At 30.4% G+C, this 14,788-nt stretch overlaps 1 protein-coding gene across 1 annotated transcript in view; it reads right to left on the reverse strand.

Annotated features, from left to right (window-relative positions):
- The window catches only part of LOC129987446 (adhesion G-protein coupled receptor V1-like), an 81,583-nt gene that overhangs the window by 46,312 nt on the left and 20,483 nt on the right, over positions 1 to 14,788 (reverse strand). The window contains exons 7-12 of the mRNA XM_056095429.1: positions 13,672 to 14,031; positions 11,123 to 11,482; positions 9,215 to 9,574; positions 6,009 to 6,368; positions 3,785 to 4,144; positions 1,572 to 1,931 (exon numbers count right to left, since the gene is read on the reverse strand). Coding sequence (XP_055951404.1) covers positions 1,572 to 1,931; positions 3,785 to 4,144; positions 6,009 to 6,368; positions 9,215 to 9,574; positions 11,123 to 11,482; positions 13,672 to 14,031 — 2,160 coding nt within the window. The remainder of the gene's footprint in view (positions 1 to 1,571; positions 1,932 to 3,784; positions 4,145 to 6,008; positions 6,369 to 9,214; positions 9,575 to 11,122; positions 11,483 to 13,671; positions 14,032 to 14,788) is intronic.

Consider the following 14,788-nt stretch of genomic DNA (forward strand, 5'->3'; position numbering starts at 1 on the left):
TTGTATGCTTTTAAGTTACTGAGGAAAAACTTCTAAGTATAGCTTCCTCTTATTTAAGGATTTAATTACATTTTTCAAAAATCATTTCTTAGTGAATAGCTATTACGCAAAAAGTTACTACTTGCCAAATATGGCATCTCTAGGTCCAACGATCAGACGTGCAAAGTATTTTAAATGTGTGTGTGTGTGTTTCGAATACTCGTATAAAGAGAAAGCCAAAAAAATTCGTCATTGAGAGTTTTATTAATCTTCATGTTTTAGATCTTCCTAAGTCTCAAAATCACATTTTTGGGGGGGGGGATTATTTGTCTGTCGTTCCGTCTATCTATGAACACGATAATTCGAAAACACAGCTAGCAACACAGAAGAAAATTGGAATATGATTTTTTTACCATATTTGTTGATGATTTCCATCAAATTTCGTACGAAGGATTTCAATTTATAGTTTGTGTATTTTCTGTAGGCGGTTTAAGGTCACATTTTCTACCTCGTTATTGGTTGTCTGGTACCAGTAATGCGCTAGTAAATGTGACCTTGAACCACCTACAGAAAATACACAGACTATAGGTCTGTCCCATTCCATTCTGTTCAGCAGTGCGAATAAAAGTCAGCGGGATAATAAAAAACGAAAAGAACTCGATAAATAAAATTTGGTACAAAAATTTGGCCCTTAAAATGCAGATCTGTAACAATTTTGGAAACGCGATCACTTAAAAACGCAGTGAATTAAATAAAAGGAATTTGTAATGTCATCTTATAACTGCAATTTTTATTTTGTGACAAATTTTGGTTTCAATTGGAATAAAAAATAAAAATTCAAAATATAATGTGGTTGTCTTGTATTTGTATAGTAACCGAATGTCAACGATTAATCGCCAAAAAACTTACATGCTAATAGGATTTTCTGCATCTATTATCTTCTAAATAAGTTTTGCTTCACTAAACATTATGTTCAGAACTCTGAAATTAAAACTCTGAGCACTCGGCATTCTTATGTTTTTTTTTAATGCGCGTAAGAAATTTCAAGGAGGAGTAGGGATCGCTACTGCTAATTTAACCCTCTCATTCCTGAGATCATTTTAGTTCAAGTGCCTCGGAATACTGGATTACCCGAATTTCTCTTTAAATGATAGAGATTCTCTGCAATCCCTCTCCTCCTAAAACGAACCTGCAGTTTTAACCTGTGTTTTATGGGATTGCTATACAAAAGAAGTCCCCGCTTAACTAAGCGAATATATGCTTGGGCATCCTTTTAAAGTTTTTCAAAAACCCTCTCTACCCCCTCAAACCCATTTGGATGAGCGTTTCTTGTGCATAAAAGCATGGGTATCCAATCAACCACATTTGACGAAAAAGAAAGGTATTTGGAAGTGATACTCAAACAACTGATTGAATGGGTGTTTGCGGCTGTTGCATATTGACAGAGTTGACACGATTGTCGCAATTTAAGGATAATATCCAATTGATAAACATTATCATGCAAGAATTTGTTTTTACTTCACAATTTGCATACTGTATCCCAAACTTTCATCAAGAAAAAAAAATAAACAAAACATTAAAAAATTTCTTACTGTCATTATCTCTAATAGAAATAACTGCTGTTGGGTTGGACATGAATCTTCTGAAATTGATAACTCCCACTCCAGGTTTGGGATCCAACAGTTGTACTTCGAATGTTTTAGTGCTCTCCCTAACTTCATCATCGACGATCTTAATGACTATATCTTTCCTATTCTGTTTTTCACCGAAAACTAATTCGCCCTCAACAGGTATGAAGTCTTTGTAGAATTGTGCGGTTTTCGGTATCGTCTTGTATTTTACGCTTATCTCACCGTCTGTACCATCCGTTCTAATTACTCCGATGGTAATGGTGCCGTCGTTTTCGAACACTTCATAAGAAGGCCTTTCCAGCTTGAATGTTCCTGGTTTCACTGGAAAAAAAGAAGTGAATTGAATTCATAGTGGTTCATATCCGAAAGTAACAATCTCGTAATTTGGGCTGCATTGATAGTTTGTATTATATATAAACTATAATAGATAAATTGACATGCAAATAACTAATATAAACTATCTATATAAAATATTATATAAAATAAATAATATATAAAATAAATAATATATAAAATTTTATGAATAATTTTTGAATATTAAATAAAAATATTAACGCTACATTAATCATAAGGATATTTTTTTAAAAATTAATTTTGAAATGTAATAATGCTATTTCAGTGTTGACGATATTATAATAAAAATTCAAATGATTACTGAGAATATTTTTAGAGCTTTATCATTCGGAATTTAATAAGTGCGTAGGCATTATTTGATATTATCTTGCACCAAGGATCAAATTTCAAATGACACTAGAAAATATAAATTTTGCATTTATACTCAAACAAAGCCATTGAAATTACCAAAAATATCCATTCATTTTGAGTAGATATTAGTAGAATAAAAAGAAACATATGATTAAAAATTGTAAATATAAATAATTTAATAAAATAATTTTATATTATATGCCAGTAATGAGTTGTTTCTGCTCTATCTCGATTACGGTGATTTATGGTATGGAACCTATGTTCGGGATGAAATTTTTGAAAATTATCATAAAATATTTATATATATTTCTATTTTGTCATAAAATAATTTGAGTTAAATGCTCTGAAATAAAAAATATACCACTTAAAAGCCAAAGGTATTTTGAAAATTTGAAGAAATATGGGTTCTTCGCTTATAAAAAGATAAAAAGCGAGAATTTTCCACTTGAGAGGTTCATCAACTGATCTGTTCAAAATCTTACTGATAACTTAAGAAATATGTTATCCAGTTTAAGAACTATTTAATCGGGATAAAATAATAAGGAAACGTAATCAAGAAATATTTCCTGAACTAAAAAATAAGTTCTCCAGACTTTTGATACTGAAATTCGACTGTTAAATATTATAAAGCATTAAAACAACTATCAAGTTTACACAATTGAACAGATAGCTTATTTTGTAATTCAGGAATTAAAAAAACTTATTGAGAAATTATATCAAATTTGAAGCAAACAAAAATATGCATTAGATTTTGGTATGAGTTTTTTTTCGTAAAATATTACCAAAATTTAAAATTTGAGAAAATAACATTAAAATAATATAATAAGAAAATCACCAATTTGTAGCATTGAGTAGAATTTTAAAATATCTCCGGAAAAGTGAGTGAATTACAAAGAAAATCGTTATTTTTCTTCACGTTTTTGTTCTTTTTGACAATTTCAAAAGGAAATTATCATAATTAAATTAAAGCAATTTCCTTTTTCGATTTTGAGCAAATAGCTACTAATACTAAGCAATAGCTATAATTAGCTATGAGTCTGCAATCACAAAACCATTCTTTAAGAAAGATTGACAGAATCACCGTCATTTCTTCTTCAGAAAAAAAAATATTAAAAGTTCTTTAAAATATTATGTTTTAATTCGATTATGCTTTGAACAATTATTGTTGAAATTTAGCAATATGATTCCACACTGAGTTTTATTTATTAATCATTTTTGTACAGGGATATTTTCGATAGGATATCACAAAAATATAATTCAATATCTCGCTTAGTTATTAATTCTAACTAAAATATTCAGAAACTCGCTCCAAGATACAAATCCCAAATTTCATAACTATAGGTTAAATGGTCTGCCCTGTGTAGCGCCAACACACACACGCATTCACTTTTATTATTAATAGAGATTATATGTACAAAAATTATTACCAACAAAACACGAGATTAAAACAGATAGAGAAAACTCCTTACTGTCATCGTCTAAGATGGTAACTAATGCTGTTGGGTTGGTTGTAAATCTCCTGAAGTTGATAACACCAAACCCGGGTGTGGCGTCCAAGAGTTGAACTTCGAATGTTTTGGTCATTTCTCTAACATCGTCATCAATGACTTGAATGGTGATGTCTTTTCTGTTCTCTCCCTCTCCGAAAACCAATTCGCCCTCCGAGTACACGAAATCTTGGTTGGCCTGGGCTGTTTTCGCAATCGTTCTGTACTTCACCCTTATCTCGCCTTCTGAGCCATCCAATCTGACCACTCCGATCGTTACTGTTCTGCTGCTTTCTGTCACCTCATAAGATGTTTTTTCGAGATTCAAGATACCCGGCTTCACTAAAAAAAATGATACATAATTTCAGAATGAATACAATTTTCCCAAGATTATAGTAAAAAAAATCAGTTTTTTTAATTCATAATTCATTTTTCATTACCAATTTACAGAATTAAATTTCAAATAAATCAAGCTAATGGATTGCTGAGAATAATTTAACGGAAAGCAGTGGGGTTTTTTACCCTCTGTCTTATTTTTTACATTCTCATATGCACAGTTGCGTAATCGTCAAAAAATTCGAACGCGAGATTCTGATGAATCTACACATTTCAGATGTTCCAAAATACGAAAAATACACGCCTGCCTTTGAATCTGTCTATGAAAGAGATAACTCAAAACTCGCCCAAGTGTGTGATCTGGTAAGTGTGTGACCTGTACATCAAATATGTAGATTTCTATCAAATTTTGAATCCATTTATAGGAATGTCCGGGTGTCCTAGTACAAGTAAACACGTTTATGACAAACCGACCTAGACCTATAAAGACCTAGTTGGCTAAATTTGGTACACAGATATTTATATCTAAAAGTGTAAATCTCTATCGAATTTTGAGCAATATCTGTTAAATAATTGAGCATTCGTAATTTTGTACTTATTTTCACATGCTGTAAATGCAACAACGATTTAAATAAATAAAATTGGTTATGTACTTATCAAATTTTGGTTTAAATTGGTCAGAAAAAAGCCACCCAAAGGAAATTGGCAAGGTCAACAAAAGCAAATTTAAACATTTACAGACATTTCCTTTCATATTTATGATTTGAGTATCCTATCATCGCAAGAATATTGAATCAAATCGGCTTATATGCTCTAATCTCAACTTTCTCGTATTCTAATAGCTTTAGTGACGGATTTTTTTTTAACTCCGCAGAGGTTAGACAGTTTCTTATGACTACTAAATTGTGAAAAGACCACAAGTAGATTGATTTAAAAATTATTTTCCTAGTTACCAAGTAACACTATGATAATTTGATGAATGATAACACAATTTAATATTCTACCAAACGCAATTAACAAATTTCCCACATTTTTCATTACGTTATTGGAATATTTAAATCGAGCATCTGTTTCAGTGCTATTGTGTATAGACCTAGATATTGGACCGTAATAACTAAAAATAAATACGTATTCTTAACGTAAATGAAATAAAAAATAGTAGCATAAATAAAACATTAATCTATTAAAAATGTATTGAAATTGAAACTAAATAGTTATCTTATTAAAAAATGTGAAACTAAACTGTTGTTACTATATGGAATGTGTTGTGTCTCACATTATAATGAATAAAGCTTAGTATGGGTTTTAGGTATCTTGTCTGCCAATCGGATATAACATTTAATACAATTCTTCCGTGTAGTTGGCAAGGTACCATACCAAATTCCTTTGTTTAAGTCATTGGATTGTCGTATTATAGCTTTCACATACTCGCAAATACAGACAAAGACAGATGGACAATCTTTTAGGTTCAAATTTTAATACAAATCTAATAATAAATATATTTATTTTCACCTATCTACTTATTTACGTTTTCCAATTATTGAGTTTACATAGATCTGAATATGAATGGATGGACATTGATTTAACTGATTTTAAAAAAAATGATTTTTCTTAGGTGGTTTTTGACTAAAATTTAGAAGAATTCTGCCACTTAAGTTAAAAGACAACATAATAAATTTCATACCAACAACTTGTTGCATTTTGAGTAATTGTGCTCCCACAACGATAAATTAATTAACAGAGAAAAAGAATAAGGGAGGTTTGTATTGTGGAAATTTATCTCCAGATCAAAATCTTTATTATGTGAAGTACATACTCTCTGCATATTTCGCTTATTATAAATCAAATCTAGATACATAAAGATTCTTACTGTCATCATCTATAATCGAAATCACCACTGTTGGGTTTGATATGAATCCCTCGAAGTTGATGACTCCCGGAGCTGGAGTAGGATCCAATAACTGCACTTCTAACTTTTCTGTAGGCTCCCTCAAGTCATCGTCTATGATTTGGATAGTGATGTCATTACTGGTTTGCCCTTCCTCGAACACCAACTCCCCTTCAGAAGGCACGAAATCTTGGTTCGCTTGAGCACTTTTTGGCACCGTCCGGTACCTGACGAGTATTTTACCGTCACTGCCGCCGACTCGGAACACAGGGATTTTAATGATTCCCACCCTCTCAGGGATATCATAAGAAGGTTCTTTGATCATAAAAGAACCAGGCTTCACTAGAAAAATAAAAAAAGTTTAATAAATTTAATCTTTAGTGTATATATTATATAAATATTATAGAAATTTGGAATCATTTTTTTTGAATTTCACCCCCAGAATGGAAACAAAATTTTATTAATTCATATAGTTAGCTTCTAAATATGTTCTATAATTATCAAAATGGTTTATTTACATTACGAATACACTCACAACAAAATATGAATATGATGATAAATCCTTTTGCATAACATAACAAGTTACTGGTATTTATGTTCGATTCTAGTGATTTAATTCCATTGTTTTAGTTTATACGCTGTACCAATTTTTAAAACTCACAAAAATGTACAAAATTTTAAAACTCATATATATTGTAAAGGAAATGAAAAACTGATTGCAAAATTTCCTCCTTACAAATGTGAAACGAAATAATTAAATAAAATTCCATAAAATTTGTTGTTAAATAATTTTTTAAATTTAAAATTGCTTTTCAACAAATAAATGAGCAATTATTTGTTGATACCTTGTTGACATCTTGATTATCCATCTTATGATAAATTGAGTCTACTTCATGTGATAAGCACAGAAGAGCGCAGAAAAATTCTTAATTATTGCAGAAAAATAAATAAATACGAAATTTTACCATCTCCAGTCGAAACGAAAAATAGTAAGGATCAATTATTGTATTCTATCAAAAGTTTTACATTTTATTCGATAAATCTAGATTTAAAAATCTGTTTTGAAATTTCTAGTTGAACAGGGAAGTGAAAGCTTAACGACATTGCAAAGTATGCACAAAGAGAAGCTACAAAATTTATAAATCATTTAAATACGTGATTCTTATAATATTTATTTAGAATTTTTTACTTTCTTGATTATGATAGTCTAAGTTTTGCATTAAGTATGTCAATTCCTGCCCTGGGATATTAATATTGTAAAACTCAATTTGATTTTAGAGGAAATAAATATATTCCGATTTAATTATCTATATATAATTATAATTTAATTATATATATATTTTTCTCTCTTGTTCCTCGTTTTTTTAAATTAAGATACTGCCAACAAAACCCCATTTTTGACTAAAAATCACAATTTTTTTTAAAGATTTATTCAAAAACGAGCATCTTTACATTTCTAATATCGTTTATACTTTATTTCTACGATAAATAGATAAACAAATGAAAAGGGAAGTGTAAATAATATTATAAATAAGTCCTTTTTTTTGTCGATTCCTTTTAATAATTTCATTTTTTTTTCGTTTTCATTAATTTTTTCAGTGTGAATTACTTTCTTTCTATGGCATTGTTGCAAATTAAATTGAAATATCTTGATATTATTCTTCATGCTATAATTTTTGACATTAATTGCTTGTAAAGCATTTAAATGACTTTGATGAAAAGATGAAATAATGAAAATTGAAATATTTTCATTATTTCTCTATATTAATGAAAATGAAATATTTTCATTAATATTTTCATCTTTGAAAAGATGAAAATATTATTTGATAAAAAAAATCTTCAGATTAATTAACATCCATTTCCAAATTAATTGACAGATTTATATAAAACATTTAAATTTGCCACATCCAGCTGCATAGCCGATCACTGTAAATACTCATTAGAGTCAAGAAAATGACAGAAAAATATCCAAAATTGAAATTTTATAAAAAATAATTAAATTCGAGAAATTCGCAATAGCCTCCAAATTTAGACAGTTCTGAAAGAAAATGAATTTTTATATAAATGAAAATTAAAAATATAAACTTTAAATTGTTTTTTTTTCCTTCAAGATGGGTTTTTTGCCATAAATTTTCATTTTTCATATTCGATTATTTAAATACTATTTAAAATATCTACCGGAAATGTTGCATACTTTTTATTTATAATAATATCTCGGGATTGAACCAAGATAAATTTGCAAAGATTGCAAGGTTATGGAGCTTTTTAACTTATAAAAAAACACCAAAACTTCAGAAAAAAATCGATGCGTTCAGGCTAAAATTCTTGTAATTTGCAAGAAATCTGATTGCCATGTTTCTAATGCAATCTCTTGTTAATATTTCAATGAATTTATATCCTGAATCATACTTCATTCTGGTTATTCTGTTTTGAATTGATATTGTTTGAAAAGTTCTAATTTAATATAAAAAAACTTTAAGTCCTCTCTAATATTTTTAAAAACATTTACTTATAAATTCTTTCTCTACATTGTAATAAGTTTTTGTATGAATGTCATCTCAAAAAGGAAAAAAAAATACTCAAATATCATTATTTAAAAAAAAACGCTCAAAAAACATAGTCATATACAAAAGAAAGAAAAAATCAGAAATTTGGTAAACAATAGTTTTAATACTAATCTACTACTTATTCTTCTACTTATTCTTCGAATTCAATACGACATTCTAGAGAAACGCCGTGAATTTCTTCGAGTGGACTTCGCGCAAAACTAATCTTTTTGCTTCATTTCACCAATTCTTCTTTCTCTGACTCATTTTTGAAGTCCAAGTCCTGTGACGACTTCGGGCCACAAGAATTCTTAAAAAGGGAATCTCCAGCGAGAATTTCTTATCCGATGAGAAATTGCCAGTCTGGATAAAAATATGGCCGACTGAGAATGAAATCAGCAAGCAGCTGGTAATAATAATTTAAAATGGATCTGGAATTATTACCGATATCTTTCGATAATATTTAATGTTGAATCCGTGTCATCCAGTCATGGTAAAATGTGTTTAATGTGATAAATAATAAAAACTTAAAATGAGTGGATTTTCGGAATACTCAACAACAGAAATATGCATTTGAAACAAACCCCTTTTCAATAATTTAGAAACAGCAATTATCTGATCATATACGAAAAGATTTCTTACTATCGTTATCGTTAATGGTCACTAGTGTAGTTGTCAAGGGTCCAAGTCCCCGGAAGTTGATGACTCCAAGTCCGGGTTCTGGATCTAGTATTTGCACCTGGAAAGCTTTAGTGGGTTCCCTGATATCATCATCAACGATTCGGATAGTGATGTCTTTTTTGTCTTCTCTTTCATTGAAGATCAGTTCACCCTCTGAATGTACAAAGTCTTGGTTCACAACAGCATTGGTAGCTACCGTTCTGTACTTCACTCGTATCTCGCCGTCCGTGCCGTGCAGTCGAACGACTCGGATAGTAAGGGTTCCAACGTTTTCAAATATCTCGTAGGAAGGTCTTTCGAACTGTAAGATGCCTGGTCTCACTGAAAAAAAAATGAAATCGGTTATCACAAATTTCAAATTATTATGTTAGAACATTATTTTTTAAAAGTCACGTGGTATCAATTCGACAGGAAAACACCATATTCTCACATGACTCATATCGCAATCACCAACATATAGAAAAGTGATGGTTTTTAACCATCTCAAAATCAATCGAGCTCTAAAATATTTTTTCTCGAGGCCAGAATTTTTTTTTCATGAAAAATCAATTTAAACCGATTTTAAACAATCACGAGACTATCAAATTACACATGCGTTGATATTTACAAAACGTTTTATTTCCCTTCTCAAAATCGTTCAAGCTCCAAAATTTTGTAAGGCCAGAATTTTTTTTCTCTTAGCAAAAATCCAGTTTAAACTGATTTGAAATGATTACGTGTTTACTGCATTGCGCAATCGTCAACTTTTGAAAACCAATGTTTTTTTACTCATCGCCAACATTTTTTTTTTTTTTTGCCAGCTAAAAAAATTATATTTAGATGCATATAACTTTCAATATCTCTCCTCGCTATTTCCCGTTCATTCCCATTTACTTCTCTGTGCTTCTTCAAGCGATAATTTCTTACGACCCAGCCCTTTATTGACCAGACAGGAAAATCGGTTACATGGCGGACATTCGCGCCATGTTGCAACTTTTTATTGGCTATAAGTCGCCGAGTGTGACAAATTTCTTTATCATTTTGTAATAACCCTAAAAGTGAAAAAAAAAAATGATTTCTCAAGAGCAACAAATCAACATTTTCTGCCCATGCGTTTTGAAGCTTCAAAAACCCGAAAGCAAAACATCATGTTCTCTCAAGATAAGATACATTAGTTTTATCCTCATTTTAAAAGCAAGAATTGCGTGGATTATAATTTCAGGATTAAATCAGTATTACTGCTCTGCTCTCGACTTTCAAGTTTGTTAAATTATGGAAAGTTTCTTGCCTCATACTGCAATGAAGAAGACGGAGTATCATTTAAGAGGTTATTTTCTCGCTTCCAAATTTCTTCTCACTAATTGGGTCCGAAAATTGACGCAATCTGTAATAGTGGTGACAAGCTTATTTATCAAATTTCATTTGTCTAATTCGTTGGACATTCAAATACTTGGAAAAATTCTTGTTGACAAATGGTCAAATTGTAATCAATTTTAATGAAAAATTTACCGCAGATTAGCAATTCTGGATACAAAAGAATAGCTAAATTCCACGAACTCTTTGCATTATTGCATTCATATGTACATAAAGGGAAAAACAGACTGATCTGTATTTGACGAATTTCTTCCGAATTTTGATAGATAACAAGAATTTTGGTACAGAGACCACATACCAAGTCTAATTTAACAGACTTGATGAATTCTTAATTATCGTGTTTATTCCCAGATAGATTGGCAACTCGATAGATGAATATAAGTCCTTAAATGATCCTTTATAAAAGGTGAGAACATGAAAATTTATTAAAATTTGTATAGCTTACGGTTGTAACACTTACAGTACTTTCATTCTAATTACTTTGCATAAAAGGTAATAAAACAGAAATTTTCTTACTGTCATCATCTATGATTGAAACTATCGATGTTGGGTTGGACGTGAATCGCCTGAAGTTAATGACTCCAGGACCTGGAGACGGGTCCAACAGTTGCACTTCGAAATCTTTGATAGGCTCCCTTATGTCATCGTCTACGATTTGGATAATGATGTCTTTTCTGTTCTGTCCTTCTTCGAATATTAACTCCCCTTCAGAAGGCACGAAGTCCTGATTCATTTGAGCGCTCTTTGGCACCGTCCGGTACTTGACAAGTATCTGGCCGTCATTACCGCCAACTCGAACCACTCCGATTCTAATATTTCCAGCACTTTCCCGAATTTCATAATATGGTCTCTCCAGCATAAAAGAACCAGGCCTCACTGGTAAAAGAAAAACAGTTTTTAAATTTAATCCTTAATTACGATTAATTATCATGAATGTTAAAAAATTGTCAAACTAATTTTCAGAATATTCACTACTAGATGGCGCCACTATCAAAGAATCAAAATTCTGTGGAAAGTATTCGATTAATTGATAAATATATTCATTGGATACAAAAACAATACATTGCCATCGAATATTTACAAAATTACAGAATTTGAAAGTTATTATATGAGGAGGCGAGAAAAAAATGGGTTGGAAGTTTCCACTTAAGCAAACATGAAATAAATTATTGTATTCAAACTGTCGTAAGTATAAACATCCATTAACGCTATGTTCCTTTACAAATTGCCTTCAAAATTTGAAAAAGATGAAAAATTCTTATGCCGAGTTTATATACTTCATTTCATCCATCTGGCCATTTGTGTTTTTGAAATACTGATGGATTTGGACGGAACAAAATACAAACTTCACACTAATGCATTTCGTCAAAATTTTAATGGAAATCTACAAGCTTGTTTAAAACGCATTATATCAAATATCATATATATAGACTCGTTCGTATTCCTGAGTTGTCCTATTTATAAGCAGACTGATGTAATTTCAAAAATGGATTTTCCAAATTCTGGAAGATCTGAAACGAGAAATTCATCAATATTTCGAGATCAAAATTTATGATGATTATAAAAATTTCTCTTTATTTTATATATGCACAAAAAGAGGAGAACAAATAAAAAAATTCTTAAAAAAAAAAAAAAAATAGCGAATTTAGATACCAAAATGTTACATTCTGTTAATGCATAACTAACATTTTATTTAAAAAAGAAATTATTGTTCACATATAATCTTAGGTATAATGTGATGTATATAATTTAATTCTATACTTTATAAGAATACGAACATCGGATTAAATATTTTTTGTCATCATTGTTTACAAAAATTATAAGTATTTATAGAAGAAATTTACAAAAGGAAGTCTTTTTAAATTTACTAATTTGGACTTCATTGACTTATTCAAAAAATAATTTTCATCTGTGAAATTGTACCTGGAAGATATATTTTTATTCTTGGTAATATTGAACCCTTTTATTCCTTATAATACGGAAAGTCTTCCTAGATACCTCTTTATTTATATGTATGATATTGTGAAATTAAGTCAAACAATATAGTGCAATATTGTTTTACGATATTGAAACAGTGTAAAGTATAATTCTTTTATCCAATCAGTATGGAGTGAAAGTTTGTGAGAGGTAAGAAGGTGAGTTAGTTCGCTATTTACTATAATACCGAAATTGGCCAAATAATATTATTCAATCCCAATAAAATGAGCTAAAAAAGCTCTAGAGCGAAAAATGAGCATGCGAACTCCAAGAGATTTAAAATAAAGATTGAGAGATTTTTAAATTTTAAAGAGTATCTTAGAACTCCTCTGGCCGGAATGTTAGATGTCTAATGTAATCGGTGTTAAAACGAGATAATGCAGAAATGCTGAACATTGTTACTATGCCAGGAATCATGCCGAAACATTGCATTAATAATTAGTTCCCCAACATCTTTTTTTTTGCATATTGTCGCATCAACGTAATATCATGTTTACCACTTACATGCTTAGTCACACAAATTACATCCATACAAACAAAGAGTTATCGATACAAGTTTTCATTCGTCATCGGATTAAGTTTTAAAACTAACTGGTTCATGTCTTAGCTTTAAAATGTAATGCATTTTAATTAATCTTACTTTTACAACTTCCATTATTGGGTCAGTGTACATTGATTGGAAGTTATTGAGTGTGAAAATGTCTTCTTTTTAATGTCTGTTTCAAACCTGAAAATTTTTTATTGAATTCCTTCAATAGTACTCTTATTTTATCTGCTAGGTAACCAATTTAGTGTCTAAATATACACGAATGTAATTTTTCAATGCATTTTAAGAATTATTCTCCACATGAAAATTATTTCCTTTTAGAAAATTCATCTAATTTCTCACTGAATGAAGATTATTTTAATTCAATTAATCAGAGTAAATTGGACTAACTGATTTTTAGTTTTCATGTTCTCAAATATATATAATATGGAACGAGTTTCAAATACTGATTAACAGCCAATTTATATATCTTGAAAGCTGAATTCCTATCTGAATTGAAAGAAAAAAATATTATTATGAATGAAAGAAGACTATATATTACTGTCATCATCTAAGATTGTTATTACAGCTGCTGGTATCTGGCCCAATCCTCTGAAATTGATGACTCCTACTCCAGCAATTGGATCCATAAGTTGAATGGCGAAATATTTGGAAGGCTCCCTTATATCGTCATTTAAGATGCGGATGGGGATGGTCTTCCTTGTCTGTCCTGGTTCAAAGACCAGGTCTCCCGATACACTTTCGAAGTCCTTTCCGGCTGCAGCTGTCTTGGGGACTGTCTGGTAATGCACCTGGATCTGACCATCAACGCCATCCAATCGCACGACGCCTATCTGGATAACTCCGTCGCTTTCTCCGACTTCAAATGAATCCTTTTCGAGAACTAGAATTCCTGGGGTCACTAAGGATAAAGGTATTTTGTTACTATTTTATTATTTATGAATTTTTAAGTTCTAAACGAAACTGATGTAAAAAGTTAAAACAAATATAAAAAAGAATAAACATACATTGAAGGTCTAAAAATGCAGATTTTTTGTTACCATAAATTTTGCGGCAATGGTTTCTGAAGTCTTTTTTTTTATATAGACTTAATAAAAGGTTATATTTCTCATTCCGCATAAAATTGTGAATATTAGATAGGTCCGCGAAGGGCTCGAATGCTTGAACTTTTATTTTCAGAGTCAAACACGTGAGAAATGCTTTCTTCGTAGTATAATAAATAAAATCGGCATTTGTGTATTAATTGCGTGATATTGGGGGAAAATGATTACGAACTATCGATCCCTGGCGATGAATCGCTAGTATGCGGTTAATAGCAAGCACCAGAAAATTAAATATTTTATTTAATTCCCCCCCCTTTTCTTTGATGCCTTTTTTACTGATGGACTGAAATTAAAATTCGACAGATTTTTAATTGTAATCTTATAATCACGTAACAGATTTCCTTATTTCATTCATTTAAGTCGTTGGAGTTATTTAGTTTTCATGCAAGCAAAAATATAGATCGATAGGCGGCCAACCCTAAGACGAATTTTAAATTAAATTTGATAATTATCCATATTTCAGATGCTAAATCTTGTAAATGATTGTTATGAGGGAGGATAGAACCTGGGACCTTGTGGTTCGCAACCGAGTAACAAGACCACAACACAAAAGTA

The sequence above is a fragment of the Argiope bruennichi genome, chromosome 10 (assembly GCF_947563725.1).
Source record: "Argiope bruennichi chromosome 10, qqArgBrue1.1, whole genome shotgun sequence".
Taxonomy (NCBI): Eukaryota; Metazoa; Arthropoda; class Arachnida; order Araneae; family Araneidae; genus Argiope; species Argiope bruennichi.